Here is a 16,374-nt window from a genome sequence, read left to right as displayed (position 1 = left end):
GTCGCTGAAGGTAAGCATGCAGGTGCAGCAGGCGGTAAAGAAGGCTAATGGTATGTTGGCATTCATTGCGAGAGGTTTTGAATATAGAAGCAGGAATGTGTTGCTGCAATTATACAGGGCCTTGGTGAGGCCACACCTGGAGTATTGTGTGCAGTTTTGGTCGTCTCTGAGGAAGAATGTTAATCAAACTGATTCCAGGGATGGCGGGACTGTCATATGAGGAGAGATTGACTATGTTGGGATTGTTCCCGCTGGAGTTCAGAAGAATGAGGGGGGATCTCATCGAGACTTATAAAATTTTAACGGGACTAGACAGGGTATATGCAGGGAAGATGTTACCAATGATGGGTGTGTCCAGAACCAGGGGTCACAGTCTGAGGATTCAGGGTAAACTATTTCGGACAGATATAAGGAGACATTTCTTCACCCAAAGAGTGGTGAGTCTGTGGAATTCATTACCACAGGAAGTAGTTGATGCTAAAACTTTGAATATATTCAAGAGGTGGCTAGATATAGCACTTGGGGAGAATGGGATCAAAGGGGAGAATGGGGAGAAAGCAGGATTAGGCTATTGAGTTGGATGATCAGCCATGATCGCGATGAATGGCGGAGCAGGCTCGAAGGGCCAAAATGACTCCTACTGCTCCTACCTTCTATGTATCTATGATATTCCGGTCCCACTAAAATCCCACGACCAGGGAACCCACCGCGCGGCGAGTCGCCTTTGGCGGCACCAGAAGATCCTGCCAGTGGGAAAGGCCAGAAAATCCTGCCCTAGGAAATGTGCTATCTACTTTGTTTGAATATTTTTCTCTGTTTAATATTCATTTGTGTAATTGCAGGAATGTATCCGAGCCTTAGGTCGAAACAAACCTCATACCCCATTCAGAGCAAGTAAACTTACTCAAGTGTTAAGAGATTCTTTTATAGGAGAGAACTCTAGAACTTGTATGGTAAGTAATACTGTAGGGCGTTATACATTTCAAGGAAAGATTCCTGGTATCTATCACCTATTCAAAAGAAAATGCTGGTTCCCACAGTGTGCTTCAAGGAATTGTTCTTATTTATTTACGATAAACTCATTGCCTTTATTCCCTGCTGCATCTCACCGACCCCAAACCACTCTCGAAAATAGTGATATCTGGGGTATGATTCTACAGGAGCTGTTAGCCCTCCAGTGCAATTGGTCATTCTACACTTGGGAAACTGGGCCAAAGATTATTTTATGGAGAGCATGCAGTAGAACACAATTCTGATGTTACTTAATGCAACATGTGTTTCTCAACATAACTTGAGTGGCAATATAGCTCAAAAGCACTGAAGCTAGCTGTACTATTCCACCACGACATCTGGTTAACAACAATTAACTTTGCATATGCTTGCGATTGAACATTAGCCTTCCTGGAAGTCAGTAGCCCACTGCTCTGTGCATTTACCACTTACAGCAATGAGAGAATCCCACTCTCAGTTGTCATTTCATTTTTGGAAGTTATTTTTCTGGTATCTTTTTAAATTTAGCATTCTCCACACTGAGTTGAGTCAGGCAGAATTTAGAATTCGGGGAAAGCCAAGTGCCAGGTGCAACTCCCAGCAGGTGGTGATTGGCAATGGCAGCAGCCTGATGTATAAAGCACTTTTCTTTTTATTCTACCAGAGAGAACATTGCTGTAACATCGGTATCCCATGTGTAATAGTTAATGTAATGCTATCCACTCAACTTCAAAGTTATTCCAAAGGGCTTTAGAGCCCTTTCATGGATTCAATGTAGGAAAGTTGACAGCATGTACTAAACAGCATAAACAGAAATGTGATGAAAATCAGTTTTTATCTGTTGGTTGAGAGATGTATATAAACCAGTATAGATAGATTGATATATTTAAATATTTCATTCTTAACATTTGTTTGTTTCAAATTTAATAAAATCATTGATGTCTCTTGCTTTCGCTCAACTTTCTGACTCCAGATGCAACCTGATCTATTCTGAACATGAATGGTCCTGAATTTATGTTTGAAATTGCAATAATTCAAATGAATAGCTTATTTGTTAGTTTTAGCTTCATACTGAATCTTGAACTGGAGATTGGTGAATTTTCAACTGTGCAAGAGTTGATGTATATGCATTCTCTGCAACCTTTTAAACTTTGTATATGTTTATAGATTGCCACTATCTCTCCAGGAATGGGTTCATGTGAGAACACACTAAATACACTTAGATATGCAAACAGGTATGATTTTTTAAATAAAATGTATATGAAACAAATGTGCCATCTCCATTTTAATAATACAAATGTGCCATTTCCATTTTAATAATACAAATTAAGATCAAGGACGCGATTTAAATAAATGGGAACGGTGTCCCATAGCCACTGAGAAACACACGCTATCATCGAACCCCTCCAAAGCCCCAACTAGCCTAGTTGAGGGGGTCCTCAGCCACCCCCCACACCCCACCTCACATGCACAGGGCACCCCTGGGCCCAGTCACTGCCACTCAAAAAGATGCCAGCTTGGCACTACCACCTGGACACCTTGGCAGTGTCATAGTGCCAGGCTGGAATTGCCTGGGTGCTAGGCTGGCAGCAGCAGTGGCAGGGTGCCACCCTGCCTAGAGGGCGAGCACCTGGGGGCCTCCGATCCTCTGGGAGACCCCCACCAGTGCCGTTCCATCTAGTCCCCATTTGTGGGGGCCAGTACTGAACAGCACTCGCCCAAGGTGTCCAAGGCAAAGGGGATAGATCCCAATGTCTTGCTTACCTCGGTGAACTGCATATTTAGAGTGAGGTTAGCTGTCTCACTCTAATATGCAGATTTGCGAAAAAGTGATCCCACCCACAATGAGAAGCTTTCATATCGTGACATCTCGTTAGATCTCGCAAGATCGCGTTATATCTCGCTCGGTGTAGGGAGCCAAGTGGATCCTGGGAGCGATGTCTTCAGTTATCCAACGGCCACATTGCGCCGCGGCACGCCGCTTTTTGGCCGCAGCGTGGCCGGTAGATCGCGTCCTACATCTAGGTTCTTTTAAAGTTATTTACCTAATTTATATTGAAGCTATAAAGTTCTGTCTTGTTCTATTTGTAGCAATGTGAGAATTGTTCATGCATTTTTCCTTTAATTTTGAGTTATTTATATTTGAAATTTTTTGATCAAGCTCAGGGCTTTACTTTTCATGTTTGGTAAATTACTGAAAGCCTGAAAATTTGAATCTAGTATTCAAAAACATGAAAGTTAAAAACAACCATGAAGCTGTTGGATTATCATTAAATAATTCAGTTGGAGGGTGGCACGTGGCGCAGTGGTTAGCACTGCTGCCAGCGGCACTGAGGACCCAGGTTCGATCCCAGCCCTGGGTTACTGTCTGTGTGAAGTTTGCACATTCTTCTCGTGTCTGCGTGGGTTTCACCCCCACAACCCAAAGATGTGCAGGTTAGGTGGATTGGCCACAATAAATTGCCACTTAATTGGAAAAAAATAATTGGGTACTCTAAATTTAAAAACAAAAAATTCAGTTAATTGGCTAATGTCAATAAGGGAAGGACACCTGCTGTCCTTACTTGTTCATCATAGAATTTACAGTGCAGAAGGAGGCCATTCGGCCCATCGAGTCTGCACCGGCCCTTGAAAAGAGCACCCCACCCAAGCCCATGCCTCCACCCTATCTCCATAACCTAGCAACCTCACCCAACCCTTTTGTACACTTAAGGGCATTTTAGCATGGCCAATCCATCTAACCTGCACATCTTTGGAGTGTGGGAGGAAACTAGAGCACCCAGACGAAACCTACGCAGATACGGGGAGAACATGTAGACTCCGCACAGTGACCCAAGCCGGGAATCGAACCTGGGACCCTGGAGCTGTGAAGCCACTGTGCTACCGTGCTGTCCCTATATGTTCTGGCCTATATGTGACTCCAGAACTACATCAATGTGGTGAACTCTTAACTACCTATAAATGATCAGCAAATCTTGATTGTAACAAAAAACTTTGAGGTTCAAATAAATGTCATCCTTGCTAATAATGTCCACATTCTGAAAATTAGTCTTTTTCCTTAGCAAATTGGTTGGACACAGGTGTTTGGAATATGAAGGGTATTGTCATGAAGCATTGTCACCCCCAATAATTTTTAAAACATTTCAACAGATTTTTCCAAATGTAGTTGAATAGTCCCCTTGCTGTGCATTAAAGCCACATGGCTCAAAATCAATTTCAGACTGCTGCAGTGAAGATCAGGGGCGAAATTCTCCGGAAACGGCGCAATGTCCGCCGACTGGCGCCCAAAACGGCGCAAATCAGACGGGCATCGCGCCGCCCCAAAGGTGCGGAATGCTCCGCATCTTTGGGGGCCGAGCCCCAACCTTGAGGGGCTAGGTCGGCGCCGGACTAATTTCCGCCCCGCCAGCTGGCGGAAAAGGCCTTTGGTGCCCCGCTAGCTGGCGCGGAAATGACATCTCCGGGCGGCGCATGCGCGGGAGCGGCAGCTGACGGCATTCCCGCGCATGCGCAGTGGAGGGAGTCTCTTCTGCCTCCGCCATGGTGGAGACCGTGGCGGAGGCGGAAGGGAAAGAGTGCCCCCACGGCACAGGTCCGCCCGCGGATCGGTGGGCCCCGATCGCGGGCCAGGCCACCGTGGGGGCACCCCCGGGGCCAGATCGCCCCGCGCTCCCCCCAGGACCCCGGAGCCCGCCCGCGCCGCCTTGTCCCGCCGGTAAGATAGGTGGTTTAATTTACGCTGGCAGGAAAGGCATTTTAGCGGCGGGACTTCGGCCCATGCGGGCCGGAGAATCGAGCGGGGGGGGTGGGGGGGGGGGGGGGCGCCAACCGGCGCGGCGCGATTCCCGCCCCCGCCGAACCTCTGGTGCCGGAGAATTCGGCAACCAGCGGGGGCGGGATTCACGCCAGTCCCCGGCGATTCTCCGACCCGGCGGGGGGTCGGAGAATTTCGCCCCAGTTGTCTCATCCCAAGACCATAAAATCATTAGTTCTCTTGGTTCATTCTAAAAATAGCAGGAGATATTTTCCTTGAGCCTTAACCACCTCATTGCTAATTATATTGACAGACCTACTGGTGAATCACTGACTGGGGAATTTGTCAGATGGAAACTCCTCCCATTAATTAGGTACACAAACATGCAAGAGAGAGAGAGGTTAATGGCAGTCAGTTAGCCAATGGGGCTTGGCAAAGAAACCTGGTATAGCGCTTGAAAATTTGCTCATATCAAGACCAAAAGCTGACCAGAAAAGGATAAGCGTACTTGCTAATTAGAGATGGTATTCTCATAGGTTTCAGTGACTGCATAAAGGTGATATTGATTTATCTGTTCTGTGCACTCTGTTTCTATCTGCAAAATAAAGCAACTGGTCTTGTTTCATCCAAGTGTTTTTGGGCCCACCTTCAGAAAGATTGGGGAAACACACATGAAGACAAATGCATAAGATGGGCTGTTCAGTTCAGGTCATGAGGATCGTTCTGTTGTTAACCCCAACAAAATAATTTGATATTGGGCAGTATAGTTGCGTTCCTGATAACAAAAGATCCTCTAACATCTTATAGCAGTGAACATCACTGCACCCAAGAGAATATTGAGGGGAAGATGCAAACTTGTAATAACTTTTGAGGTTTAATTGTTTAATAGTATGAGTGAACAATTTATTTCCTGACCGTAATTGATGTAGTAAACGTAAAATACAATACTAAAATAATTTGTGTAAAAGAGAACTAGAAATGTAATATAAATCTCAGGATGAACTTTGCCCTGTCTAATTTCTCTCCCAAAATATTATTTATAGAATTATATGCCATATTTTTCCACAGAGGTTCTGTCTTTCAAAATGTACCTATACTATTGTTTCCTGACTCATTTGCTTAATACTGCAGAGTAAAGGAATTTGGAATAAGTCCTTCGGACATTCCCTTTCAGCAAGGTGGTGGGAGCCGTTCTGACCTCTCTCCTACCTACCTCGAGTATGATGACTTCCCTCCTTCACCTACCAGGTCTTCTACGCCTTTCTATCAATGTTTTTTCCTCCTTCCACCCACCCCAATTCCTTTTTTAAAAAAATGTTTTTATAATTTTAACCATCAGGTATCAAAAAAAAACAAAGCGAACAACACACACCCAACCAACAAACAAACCCAGCCAACCTGGCTTACATACACAATTCCCCACTAATCATTCCCCCCGCCCCCCACACACACTGCTGACAGCTTAATCTTTCCCAAAGAAGTCGACAAGGGCAGCACAGTGGCTAGCACTGTTGCTTCACAACGCCAGGGTCCCAGGTTCGATTCCCGGTTTGGGTCACTGTCTGTGCGGAGTCCACATGTTCTCCCTGTGTCTGTGTGGGTTTCCTCCGGGTGCTCCGGTTTCCTCCCACAAGTTCCAAAAGACGTGCTGTTAGGTAGTTTGGACATTCTGAATTCTCCTTCCCTGTACCCGAACAGGTGCTGGAATGTGGCGACTAGGGAATGTTCATAATAACTTCATTGCAGTGTAAATGTAAGCCTACTTGTGACAATAAAGATTATTATTATTAAACGGCTGCCTCCTCCAGGCAAATCCTAGCATCGAACCCCTCAGGGCGAACTTAATCTTCCCCAGCCTGAGAAACCCAGCCATGTCACTGACCCATACCCCAGATTTTGAGGGTTCCTAGTCCTTCCACGCCAGCAAGATCCGTCTCTGGGCTACCAGGGAGGCAAAAACCAAAACATCGGCCTCTCCTCCTGGACTTCCGGGTTTTCCGACACACCAAAAATCAGTACCTCTGGACTTGGAACCCCCTTGCCTTCACTACCTCCGACATGACATCAGCAAACCTCTGCCAGAATTTCCTACACCTCAGACATGCCCAAAATGTATGGACATGATTTGCAGGCCCTCCCGCACACCATCCCCACCTATCCTCCATCCCTTCAAAAAAACCTGCTCATCCAGGCAACAGTCATGTGCGCCCTGTGGACCACCTTAAATTTTATCAGGATAGGCCTGGCACACGATGAGGACGCATTAACTTGCCTCAGGGTGTCCTCCCATAACCCAGCGTCCAACTCCCTACCGAGCTCTTCCTCCCACTTTCGCTTCATTCCCCTATCGGGGCTCCCTCCCACTCCATGAGCTCTTTAGAAATTTCTGATAGCTTCCCCTCCTCCACTCGCGTTTTCAACACTACCGCATCCTGTTAGCCCTGGGGAGGTTGGTGCGGAAAGGTCGAAACCTGCCTCCGCACAAAGTCCCTCACCTGCAAGTAACGGGACACGTTCCCAGCGGGCAGCTCAAACTCCTCCTCCAATTCCTCCAAACACTGACAGCCCCCATCTATAAACAAATCCCCGAACCACTCGATCCCAGCCCGCTGCCACCCTCGAAATCCCCCATCCAGCCCCCCGGCGCAAACCGGTGGTTGCCATAAATTGGTGCCCAGACCGACGCCCCCTCCAACCCCATGTGCTTCCGCCACTGTCCCTACACCCTCAGGGCAGCCACTACTACCGGGCTTGTGGAGTACCTGGATGGCGAGAATGGCAGAGTTAACATTGCCCCTAAACTTGTGCTCGTACATGAGGCCGCCTCCCTTCCACCCCTATTCCTTATATACTGGACCATGCAAATCATCAATTATTACAAACTCTGCTACTAAAGCAAAATACTATGGATGCTGGAAATCTGAAATTAAAACACCACATACTGGAAATACTCAGCAGGTTTCACAGCATCTGTGGGGAGAGAAACGGGTAGCATTTCAGTTCTGATGAAAGACCTTTTTCTCTCCCCAGCTGCTGCAGAATAATTTTCAGCATTTTCTGACTTTATTATAAATTCTACCTTGGTTTAATTGTCTGGATTCATACAAAGTACTGTTGCATGTCTTTCAGCCCATAATTTATATCCCCCTCCCCCCCCCCCCCCCCACCCCCCCATTATTTGTTGGAGTTTTAATACAAATCTATTTTTGCATGATTTATATGTAGATTTTCAGTTGCAGTATAATTTTTGACAGCAGTATTGTACTTTATCAAAATAACATGTTTGTGCATAGCTCAAAAATTAAAGCTGCAGAAACACTAGACTAGCTGACAGAAATTGCTATTCTGTTATAGATAATATTTGCTGATTGTTTTGAGGACTGTTTTAAAAAATCTTGGAGAGGGAACTTCAGCATTACAGTATATTTACTGGTCAGGCAGGCCAGTGATAGTTCTATTGCATTGGTCCTTTATGTGTGTACTTCGTGTTGGGTGTACTTAGTGTTGCTAACTTCAAGCTGCGATAATAGGAGTGTTGCCTTGGTCACTATTGTTTATAATTTATTTGCGGTATGTTCACCATTGCAGAAGGTGAAATTGTCAATATTCTTTCATTTGCAAACAAATGTAAATGACGTGTTGATATGTTTAGTATTGTAATTTTAGCAACCATTTCAGATGTTTTTTAAATGTACAATTTGTTGCTGTGGTGATATCATGCTAGTATCATGACTTATGCCACATCAGCTTTTGGGCTGGCATTCTGTAAATAATCTGCATTCGTTTTTAGTCATTGAGTTGTTGGAAGTTTTGTCCTGCAAGAGATTGAATCAGTTATTTGGGAGGTCCAAGACGCAACTGTGGTGCTTATTTATAATCAGGAAACTTATTCTTTCGAACTCCACATAGAAGCACTAACTTCTTCATCCCTTTGGAGGAAAGTACTGTTCTTAAGAAATGGAGCTCTGCATAACCTTCCCCATCCCATTTACTGTTTAGTATTATATCCTTTTTTCACTCTCCCATAATCAGCAAGAAAAAAACATTCTTCACCAGTTTGATCCTGTTTTATTGTTGACAGTTTCTTTTTTATGCTTTCATTTTGAATTTCATTTCTATTGCTTTGCCAACTTTTTTGTGCAAAGCCGTTGACATTATCTTGTATTGATTGCACTGACCAGAGTTGTTTCCAGTCAACACTGCTTTTCCAATTTTAATTCATAAATTATTCACCTGAGTCAAGTCAGCTTTAATCTGAGAGAGGCACTGCATTTCTGAATGTAATTCATTTAGCAAATTATTTTTTTTGAATCTGGCTAATTGTTGTCTCTGGATGTGGAAAATATGTGGCAGGTACAATTTTGTCTTTTAAAAAGCATTTAGACAGTTATATGGGTATAGAGGGACATGGACCAAATGTAGGCAATTGGGACTAGCTTGGTGGTAAAAATGGGCGGCATGAACAAGTTGGGTCAAGGGCCTGTTTTCATACTGTAGACCTCTATGACTCTATGTTCACAAGTGACTTGCTGTCTTTGAGGTTTAGCCATGGAACTAAAATTTGGAAGAACTTTATTGATTGACCATTTATATTCTATTTTGGACCTTCCTTCTCTGAACTCACTAGTGGTTATTTTTTCTTTCCTGGATCCCTTCCTCACTTTAATATGTCATATTCGCATGGGCTTTTGGGCCTTTACAGTTAGTGTAGTCTGGCTGAGGTATCATTTTTTTTTTAATTTAAAGTACCCAATTCATTTTTTCCAATTAAGGGGCATTTTAGCGTGGCCAATCCATCTAGCCTGCACATCTTTTGGGTTGTGGGGGCGAAACCCACGCAAACATGGGGAGAATGTGCAAACTCCACACGGACAGTGACCTAAAGCCGGGGTCGAACCTGGGACCTCGGCGGCGTGAGGCTGCAGGGCTAACCCATTGCGTGCTGCCCCGGCTGAGGTATCATTTCATCATATGTCCCCGTACAAGTTGAGTTTAATCAGGTCATGGTGCTGGGTGTGTGTCTTCCCTGTACTTACAGTCTTTTCGGTCCATTTCACTATTTTTGCCTTTTTGGTTTCCTTTTGAAACAATGTGGAACTCATTGGCACCTATCAGAACTTTGCACCACAACATGATTCATTAAGTGCAGCTAGATGCCTAGCTAGAGGGAATGTGTTTGTCATAACACATTCATGAGGGGGTGCCAGTCTGACCTGAGATGGTTTTGGGGGGGGGGGGACCAGAAGCGTTCAGCAGGTGAGGAGTCTGGAACAGTGAGAGGGTGAGTCTCTTTTCAGTCAGAGCTAGATTCTGAGATGGTAGGTTGAGGCATGGGCTAATGTGGTCTGCAGTGCAACGGTTAGTGCCAGTTAATCATCATCTAAAAGTGGGGAGGATCATTTGAACACTTTGCAACGGTCTTGCTGGAACAGTATTCCGAGATGATTTCCCTTCCCACTCCCATGAAATAATGAATATTTGTTTGTGGAAGTTAAACTTAATCCCTCGGGAGGAAAGTACTGATCTTAAGAACCTTAATTTAACAAATGAAGGGAATTGTAGCTGAGGTATTTAATAAATAATGTTCTGCAGTATTAATTTCAGTATAAAGCATGCACAAGCTTAATAGCGTGTTAATGATATTTTAAGATGAGACTATATGCTGTCTTTTTTGTTCACTTTCTAAATTTATCACTTGAATCTGACAATTTATGTGAACATTACTACAAAGTTACTCATTCAGTATGAAATGGCAGTAAAATTGAAATATAGGCCGGAATTCTCCGATCCGAGTTCACCTTGCCATCGCGAACGGAGAAATTGGCGGCCTGCCAAAACTCCATTCACTGCACCTGGGGCTGGAGAATCCCACCAGTGTGAACGGATGGAGAATTCCGACTGTGGAATCTTTATGGTGGAGAAATTATCCCTAAAAGGTAAGCTGTATTAATAATAGGCTTTCTCTTTAATTTCCACCTCCACCAAAAAAATACTAGAGTCAAAGAGTTAATTGTGGATCAGAATGGTCCAGGAGACGGGCGGGCCAATATCCTTGTACCAAATCAGCTTGATGCTTTAGAGGCACAGTGGGGACTTGGAAGCTCTCCTCAGCGAGATGATCTGAAACTCCTCTGTGAACAAAATGTGAGTTTTATTCACTTCTTTAATAGTTTTTAAATTTAAAAGCAGAACATTTTATTGAACTATCTAAAGTGTTCTAGTAATTCTAAATGTTTCTGTGTAGGTTATCAGTAAAGTATAGTTTAATTAGAAATATATGATTACTCTCGTAATATTCACAGCTCAACTTTTTAATCCACTAAAACTGTTGGTCGCTTTTAATGTTGCAAGTGTCGCACACTGGAAGTGAAAACCATCCATTTTGTTTCAAAAACGTAATTGATTTTGACATGTCACTTTTAAACAGCTGCATGTATTTAATTATGTTTTGTAACCTGTCACACTTGCTACTCCAGTTTCCATGGTGTTCATGTAATAATTTTCAATATAACTATGACACCGAGTGAGCATTTGCAACTTGCCTTTTCTCATAATTGCTCTTTGGAGAATTATACGTGGATTTGGGGGGGTTTAATCTGATGGAGTATCTAGGTTTTCTGATCAAAATGATATTTTTCATGTTTCAAAGATTTTTTTTTTAAATGAATGCTTAGGTTTTTGTTGGGCCCTTACCATGGCCCATGGCCCTATGGTAGGGTTGTACTAAACACATAAAATTAAATTGGGCCTCACCATACAGAATTGTAGGGAGTCTCACAAATTAGTGGGATTGGATCAGATTGCTATTTTTCTGAAATTGATGTTTTTCTCCCACTCTCAATGCTCCATCCAATAGAACCAATGCTGTATGTTTTTCAGGGATGGCAGTGTTCATGATTCAAAGAGAACCTTGGTAAATGTACTTGAATGCAATTCTGCAAATAAATGCTCACCAGAACTTTTAGGAGAGGGATATGAAGACCTTACTTTCTAAGCCCATCACATGACTGAGTATTGTTAAATTCGATTGCTATGAAGTAACCTTCATCTGAACCTTTTTCAGGCCTCCAAATTATGCCCATGTGAGGTGGATTGTTTCAAATCAGGCCTAAGCAAGGTCTTGTACAAGAAACTATAATATATTTTTTATTTTATTAGCCTAAAACATCTTAATATACAACTTACTTTTGCTGTATAGTCCCATGGCACTGGTTGTGAAATTTATAATTGGTCTACGAGTCGCTCTTCCACTCAACAACTTAACTTCAGAATCCCATGTGCATAACACTAAATTTAAAATGATCTGCTAAATGCCAAATTTTCCTCTATCTCATCTGGAGTTGTCTTTTTATTTCATCTAAAGATTTCACTTTTGCACAAATCTTTGTGTCATCACAAACTTGGGGGTAGTTCTTTAATATAGTTAATTAATATAGAAAATGGAGAATACAGCAATGGCTAAAACATTAATCCATGTGGCAGTTCTCTTGAAACAGGTGTCCATGTAGAATCATTATCATTAACCCTCTCTGCAAGGATTCAACCAATTATATATCCAACCCAAAGACATAATTTGATGTCACCACCATTTCAGAAATAATTTTATATTTTAAAATTGTCTTGGGACAAGAGCAAGAACCTGTCAGAGTTTCTTGTGAACGCCAGTAAACATTATTTTTCTGTGGGCTACTGTTAGGAAATTAATAAGTATAATTCACTCAGCCAAAGTCCAGGGTAGTTAGAATTGTAACAGGCTACAAGGGGAGAAAAATTGGCATTCAAAATATGGACAAATGTCCTTTATGGCAGGAAAAGAAGGTACTTTGGTGCTCTTGGCTTAATTGCGAGTAGAAACAATTAACTCCAACCCCATCCTCTTAACCCCAGGTGGTTAAAATAATAAATTGTTGAGCTCCAAATTCAGACTACTTTCAAATAATCTTGTACACCTTCAATACATAGACAAAATACTTGAATTGTTAATAATTTTGATTTATATTTGGTTGAAGAAAAGCCTTTCTGTATGTAAAAGGGAGAAATGTTATACTGTAAATTCTTCCTTCTTTGCCGCATCCCCAGACAATGTAAGTTTGCACTGTTACTGTTGAACTAACTGATTTTACTTTACAGGATCATGGTTAGTATCACACAGCACAGAAGGATGCCGTTTAGTTATTGGGTTAAGGGGATAGGGTTGAAGTGAGGGTTTAAGACTCGATGGGCCGAATGGCCTCCTTCTGCACTGTATGTTCTATGTTCTGGTGTGTTGTATCTATGGAAGCTCTTTCAAAGTGCTATTCAATTAGTTGCACTCCCCTACTCTTTCCTTATAGGCCTATAAATGTTTCCTTCTAGCCCGATAAATGTTTTCCATTCAACTATTTATCTAATTCCTATGTGAAATTTAGTATTGAGTCTGCTTCAAACTGCTTCCACCAAATATCAGGCAGTGTATTCCAGATCACAACGGTGTAAAAGGAATTCCAAATGTTGCCTTTCGTTCTTTTGCCAATTTCTGTAAATCTGTATTCACTGGTTGCTAATCCTTCGGCGACTGGGAATAGTTTATTTATATGTACTCTCAAAACCATTCATAATGTTGAATATCAAAATCTTTCTTTTAAGCTTCCCATCTCTAAGGAGAAATGTGTGTACATCATTGTGTTCGTGGTGTGCATATATTTGAGCTGTATTTTTGACTTGCTTATAGTTGATTGGACATATCAAATCATTGCTTATGCCTAAGTGGATTTAAGTTTTATTCTCAGTTTTTAATTGAAAGAATACATTTTTAAAACATTCGTGGCTGATTCAGCCTATTACTTGTGTTTCAAGGAGGAGGAGGTTTCCCCTCAGCTGTTCACTTTCCATGAAGCAGTGTCTCAAATGGTGGAAATGGAAGAACAGGTCGTAGAAGATCATAGAGCAATATTCCAGGTAAGAATTACATTTGTGGAAATAACTCTAGAGGAATTTTGTACAATGATGTAAATTTTTAAAGAGATCATCGGTTTTTCTTTCCCATTGACCTACAATTGCTGCCGTGCAACTTTAATGCTGGGGGACAGTTGTCTCTACCTGCTGGTGCCCCAAAATTTCCACTCTGCTTGCTGGCTTGACACAATTTAATTCCTTAACGTCCTCTTAACATATCAGTTTAACCTAACAACCTATGGAATTAAAGGTATACCACATTAAATGTAAATTTGTTTGTGGGTCTAGTAAGAGTTACTACAGTATAACTCAATTAGGATCAAATTGTATTTGTATCTAATCATGGTACCATAAACAATGCAGGTTAAACAGAAGATCACAGTGGGAGAAAGAATCTCTAGTCAATACTTCCAAAAACAAATTTATTGGATGATTGCATGGGCTGTTTTTAACAGTCAAAATTTTATACACATACAAAACTCGCTGCCACATTCAAAATGGACAAAATCTATAATGAACAATATAATTCAAGAGCAGCAACAAATTTAAAGCAAAGATTTTTTGGCTAGTGAAGGACCTATAGTGAAGTAAAATGTAAGAACATAAGAAATTGCCGTCTAAAGAATCTAATGGCAATTCAAGAAGGTGCCTCACCACTATTTTCTCAAGAGCATTTATTTAACCTGTCCTTTTGCAACCTCTGTGTGTCCTCTTCACAGCTTATTTTCCACCGATCTTTATGTCCTCAGCAAACTTGGATACATTGCACTCAGCCACCTTGCCTAAATGTATGCCATGGCTAGGATTTTTCAGAAGGTGGAGTTTTCCACCTCACCATCTGAAGAATCGGCAGGTAACGCATCCCAGGAGCATTAATTGTCTGGAGACTGGATCCCGTCCCACTAAGGTTTTGCTGGCCAATCTCATTGGCTGGCAGCTCTACAGTGCCAGTGGCAGGAGAGGCCAGGGCTGGGACTCCAACCAGTCCCCAGATTCTAAATCCTGGAGTCCAGGACCAGGTAAGTGTGGGGGTTCTCATGGTGGGAGGGGAGTTGTGGCCCAGAAGAAGGGGTTGGGGGTATGATGTGCAGAGGGGAAGGGTCCGACCTGCAGGGAGCAGGGGGTGGGCACCTGATGTTGAAAGCATTCCCTTGAGGGAGGTGCCACTTCCCCTTCCTGCCGAGGCCCCTCAACTATTCCCCTTAACCTCAAAATGGAGGCCAGGCGGTGAGTGATGTTGACCACTTAAGGGCTTCAGTGAGAAGGCTGCTGGGGGTGCCTGGTGGTATCATGACCGGTACCGGCTTAGAGGACCTGTGCTGTATTGTTCTTTGTTCTTTGAGGGTGGCCCTCTCCCTTACAAACCCACCGTGGGCAACAATAAAATTCTGCTCCATAAATAGTTGAAGCCTAAGCAGTGATCCTTGCGGCACCCCACTAGTTACAGCCTACAAACCTGAAAATGACTTGTTTGATCCTAATCTCTCATTTCTGTCCATTACCCCCTCACTTTTCAATGCTAATATATTTGCTCCCCCCCCCCCCCCCCCCCCCCCCCCCCCACAACACTAATGCTCGATTGTCTAATACCCTTTGTGTCACTTAATACTGAATGCTTTTTGGGTATGGAATGTTATGGAAAAGGTTGAATTGCTTTTAACTTGTTTTAATGATTTGAATTATTTTATTTAAAGACTTACAAAACCAACTGGCTGAAGGAAAAAAAATAGTTTTAAATATCTGCAGTGAAGCTTTAAAGATTAATAATCAAGTTTTATAACTATTTATTGTGCATTATCAACATTTGGTTTGGTTTTCTTCTTTACAGGAATCTATTCGGTGGCTAGAAGATGAAAAAGTCCTTTTGGAGATGACTGAAGAAGTGGATTATGATGTGGATGCATACTCCACACAGCTGGAAGCTATTTTAGACCAGAAAGTTGAAATTCTAACAGAATTGAGAGGTAGGTTTAAAGAAATGTAACCCCAATTCAATTGGCATACAAACGAATTTGTCTACGAATAGCAGTATCTTTGATAGCAACTATAATCAAACATTGAAAACAAAAATTCGGGTATCATTTTCATGTAAAGAAGGGAGCAAGTTCCATGGCTGTAGGGAATACATAACAGTCAATATCAGTGCCAGAGGGCAGTTTCCTGACATTGTTTTGAACTACATTGGATCAGTGTTGGACCAGCATATCTGGCTGCATCACAGTCTGGTATGGCAACTGCTCGGCCCAGGACCGCAAGAAACCTCAGAGAGTCGTGAATACAGCCCAGTCCATCACACAAACCTGCTTCCCATCCATTGACTCCATCTACACCTCCCGCTGTCTGGGGAAAGCGGGCAGCATAATCAAAGACCCCTCCCACCCGGCTTACTCACTCTTCCAACTTCATCCTTCGGGCAGGAGATACATAAGTCTGAGAACACGCACGAACAGACTCAAAAACAGCTTCTTCCCCACTGTCACCAGACTCCTAAATGACCCTCTTATGGAATGACCTCATTAACACTACACCATGTATGCTTCATCCGATGCCGGTGTTTTGTAGTTACATTGTGTACCTTATGTTGCCCTATTGTGTATTTTTTAAAATTTATTTTTCTTTACATGTACTTAATGGTCTGTTGGGCTGCTCGCAAAAAATACTTTTCACTGCACCTCGGTACACGTGACAAACAAAAT

The 16,374-nt window shown here is 42.6% G+C and overlaps 1 protein-coding gene across 5 annotated transcripts in view; it reads left to right on the top strand.

Moving 5' to 3' along the window:
* The window catches only part of kif2a (kinesin family member 2a), a 245,521-nt gene that overhangs the window by 219,336 nt on the left and 9,811 nt on the right, over positions 1-16,374 (top strand). For 3 of the 5 annotated variants that reach the window (XM_072496967.1, XM_072496971.1, XM_072496966.1), the window contains 6 exons: positions 843-953; positions 2,158-2,225; positions 5,876-5,992; positions 10,741-10,888; positions 13,580-13,681; positions 15,507-15,642. In XM_072496967.1, the coding sequence (XP_072353068.1) occupies positions 843-953; positions 2,158-2,225; positions 5,876-5,992; positions 10,741-10,888; positions 13,580-13,681; positions 15,507-15,642 (682 nt within the window). The remainder of the gene's footprint in view (positions 1-842; positions 954-2,157; positions 2,226-5,875; positions 5,993-10,740; positions 10,889-13,579; positions 13,682-15,506; positions 15,643-16,374) is intronic. The other 2 variants (XM_072496970.1, XM_072496969.1) reach the window with 1 other exon arrangement.

Source organism: Scyliorhinus torazame, chromosome 3, assembly GCF_047496885.1.
Source record: "Scyliorhinus torazame isolate Kashiwa2021f chromosome 3, sScyTor2.1, whole genome shotgun sequence".
Taxonomy (NCBI): Eukaryota; Metazoa; Chordata; class Chondrichthyes; order Carcharhiniformes; family Scyliorhinidae; genus Scyliorhinus; species Scyliorhinus torazame.
The sequence above is the reverse complement of the archived record's forward strand: the minus strand, read 5'-3'. Positions and strand labels throughout refer to the sequence as shown.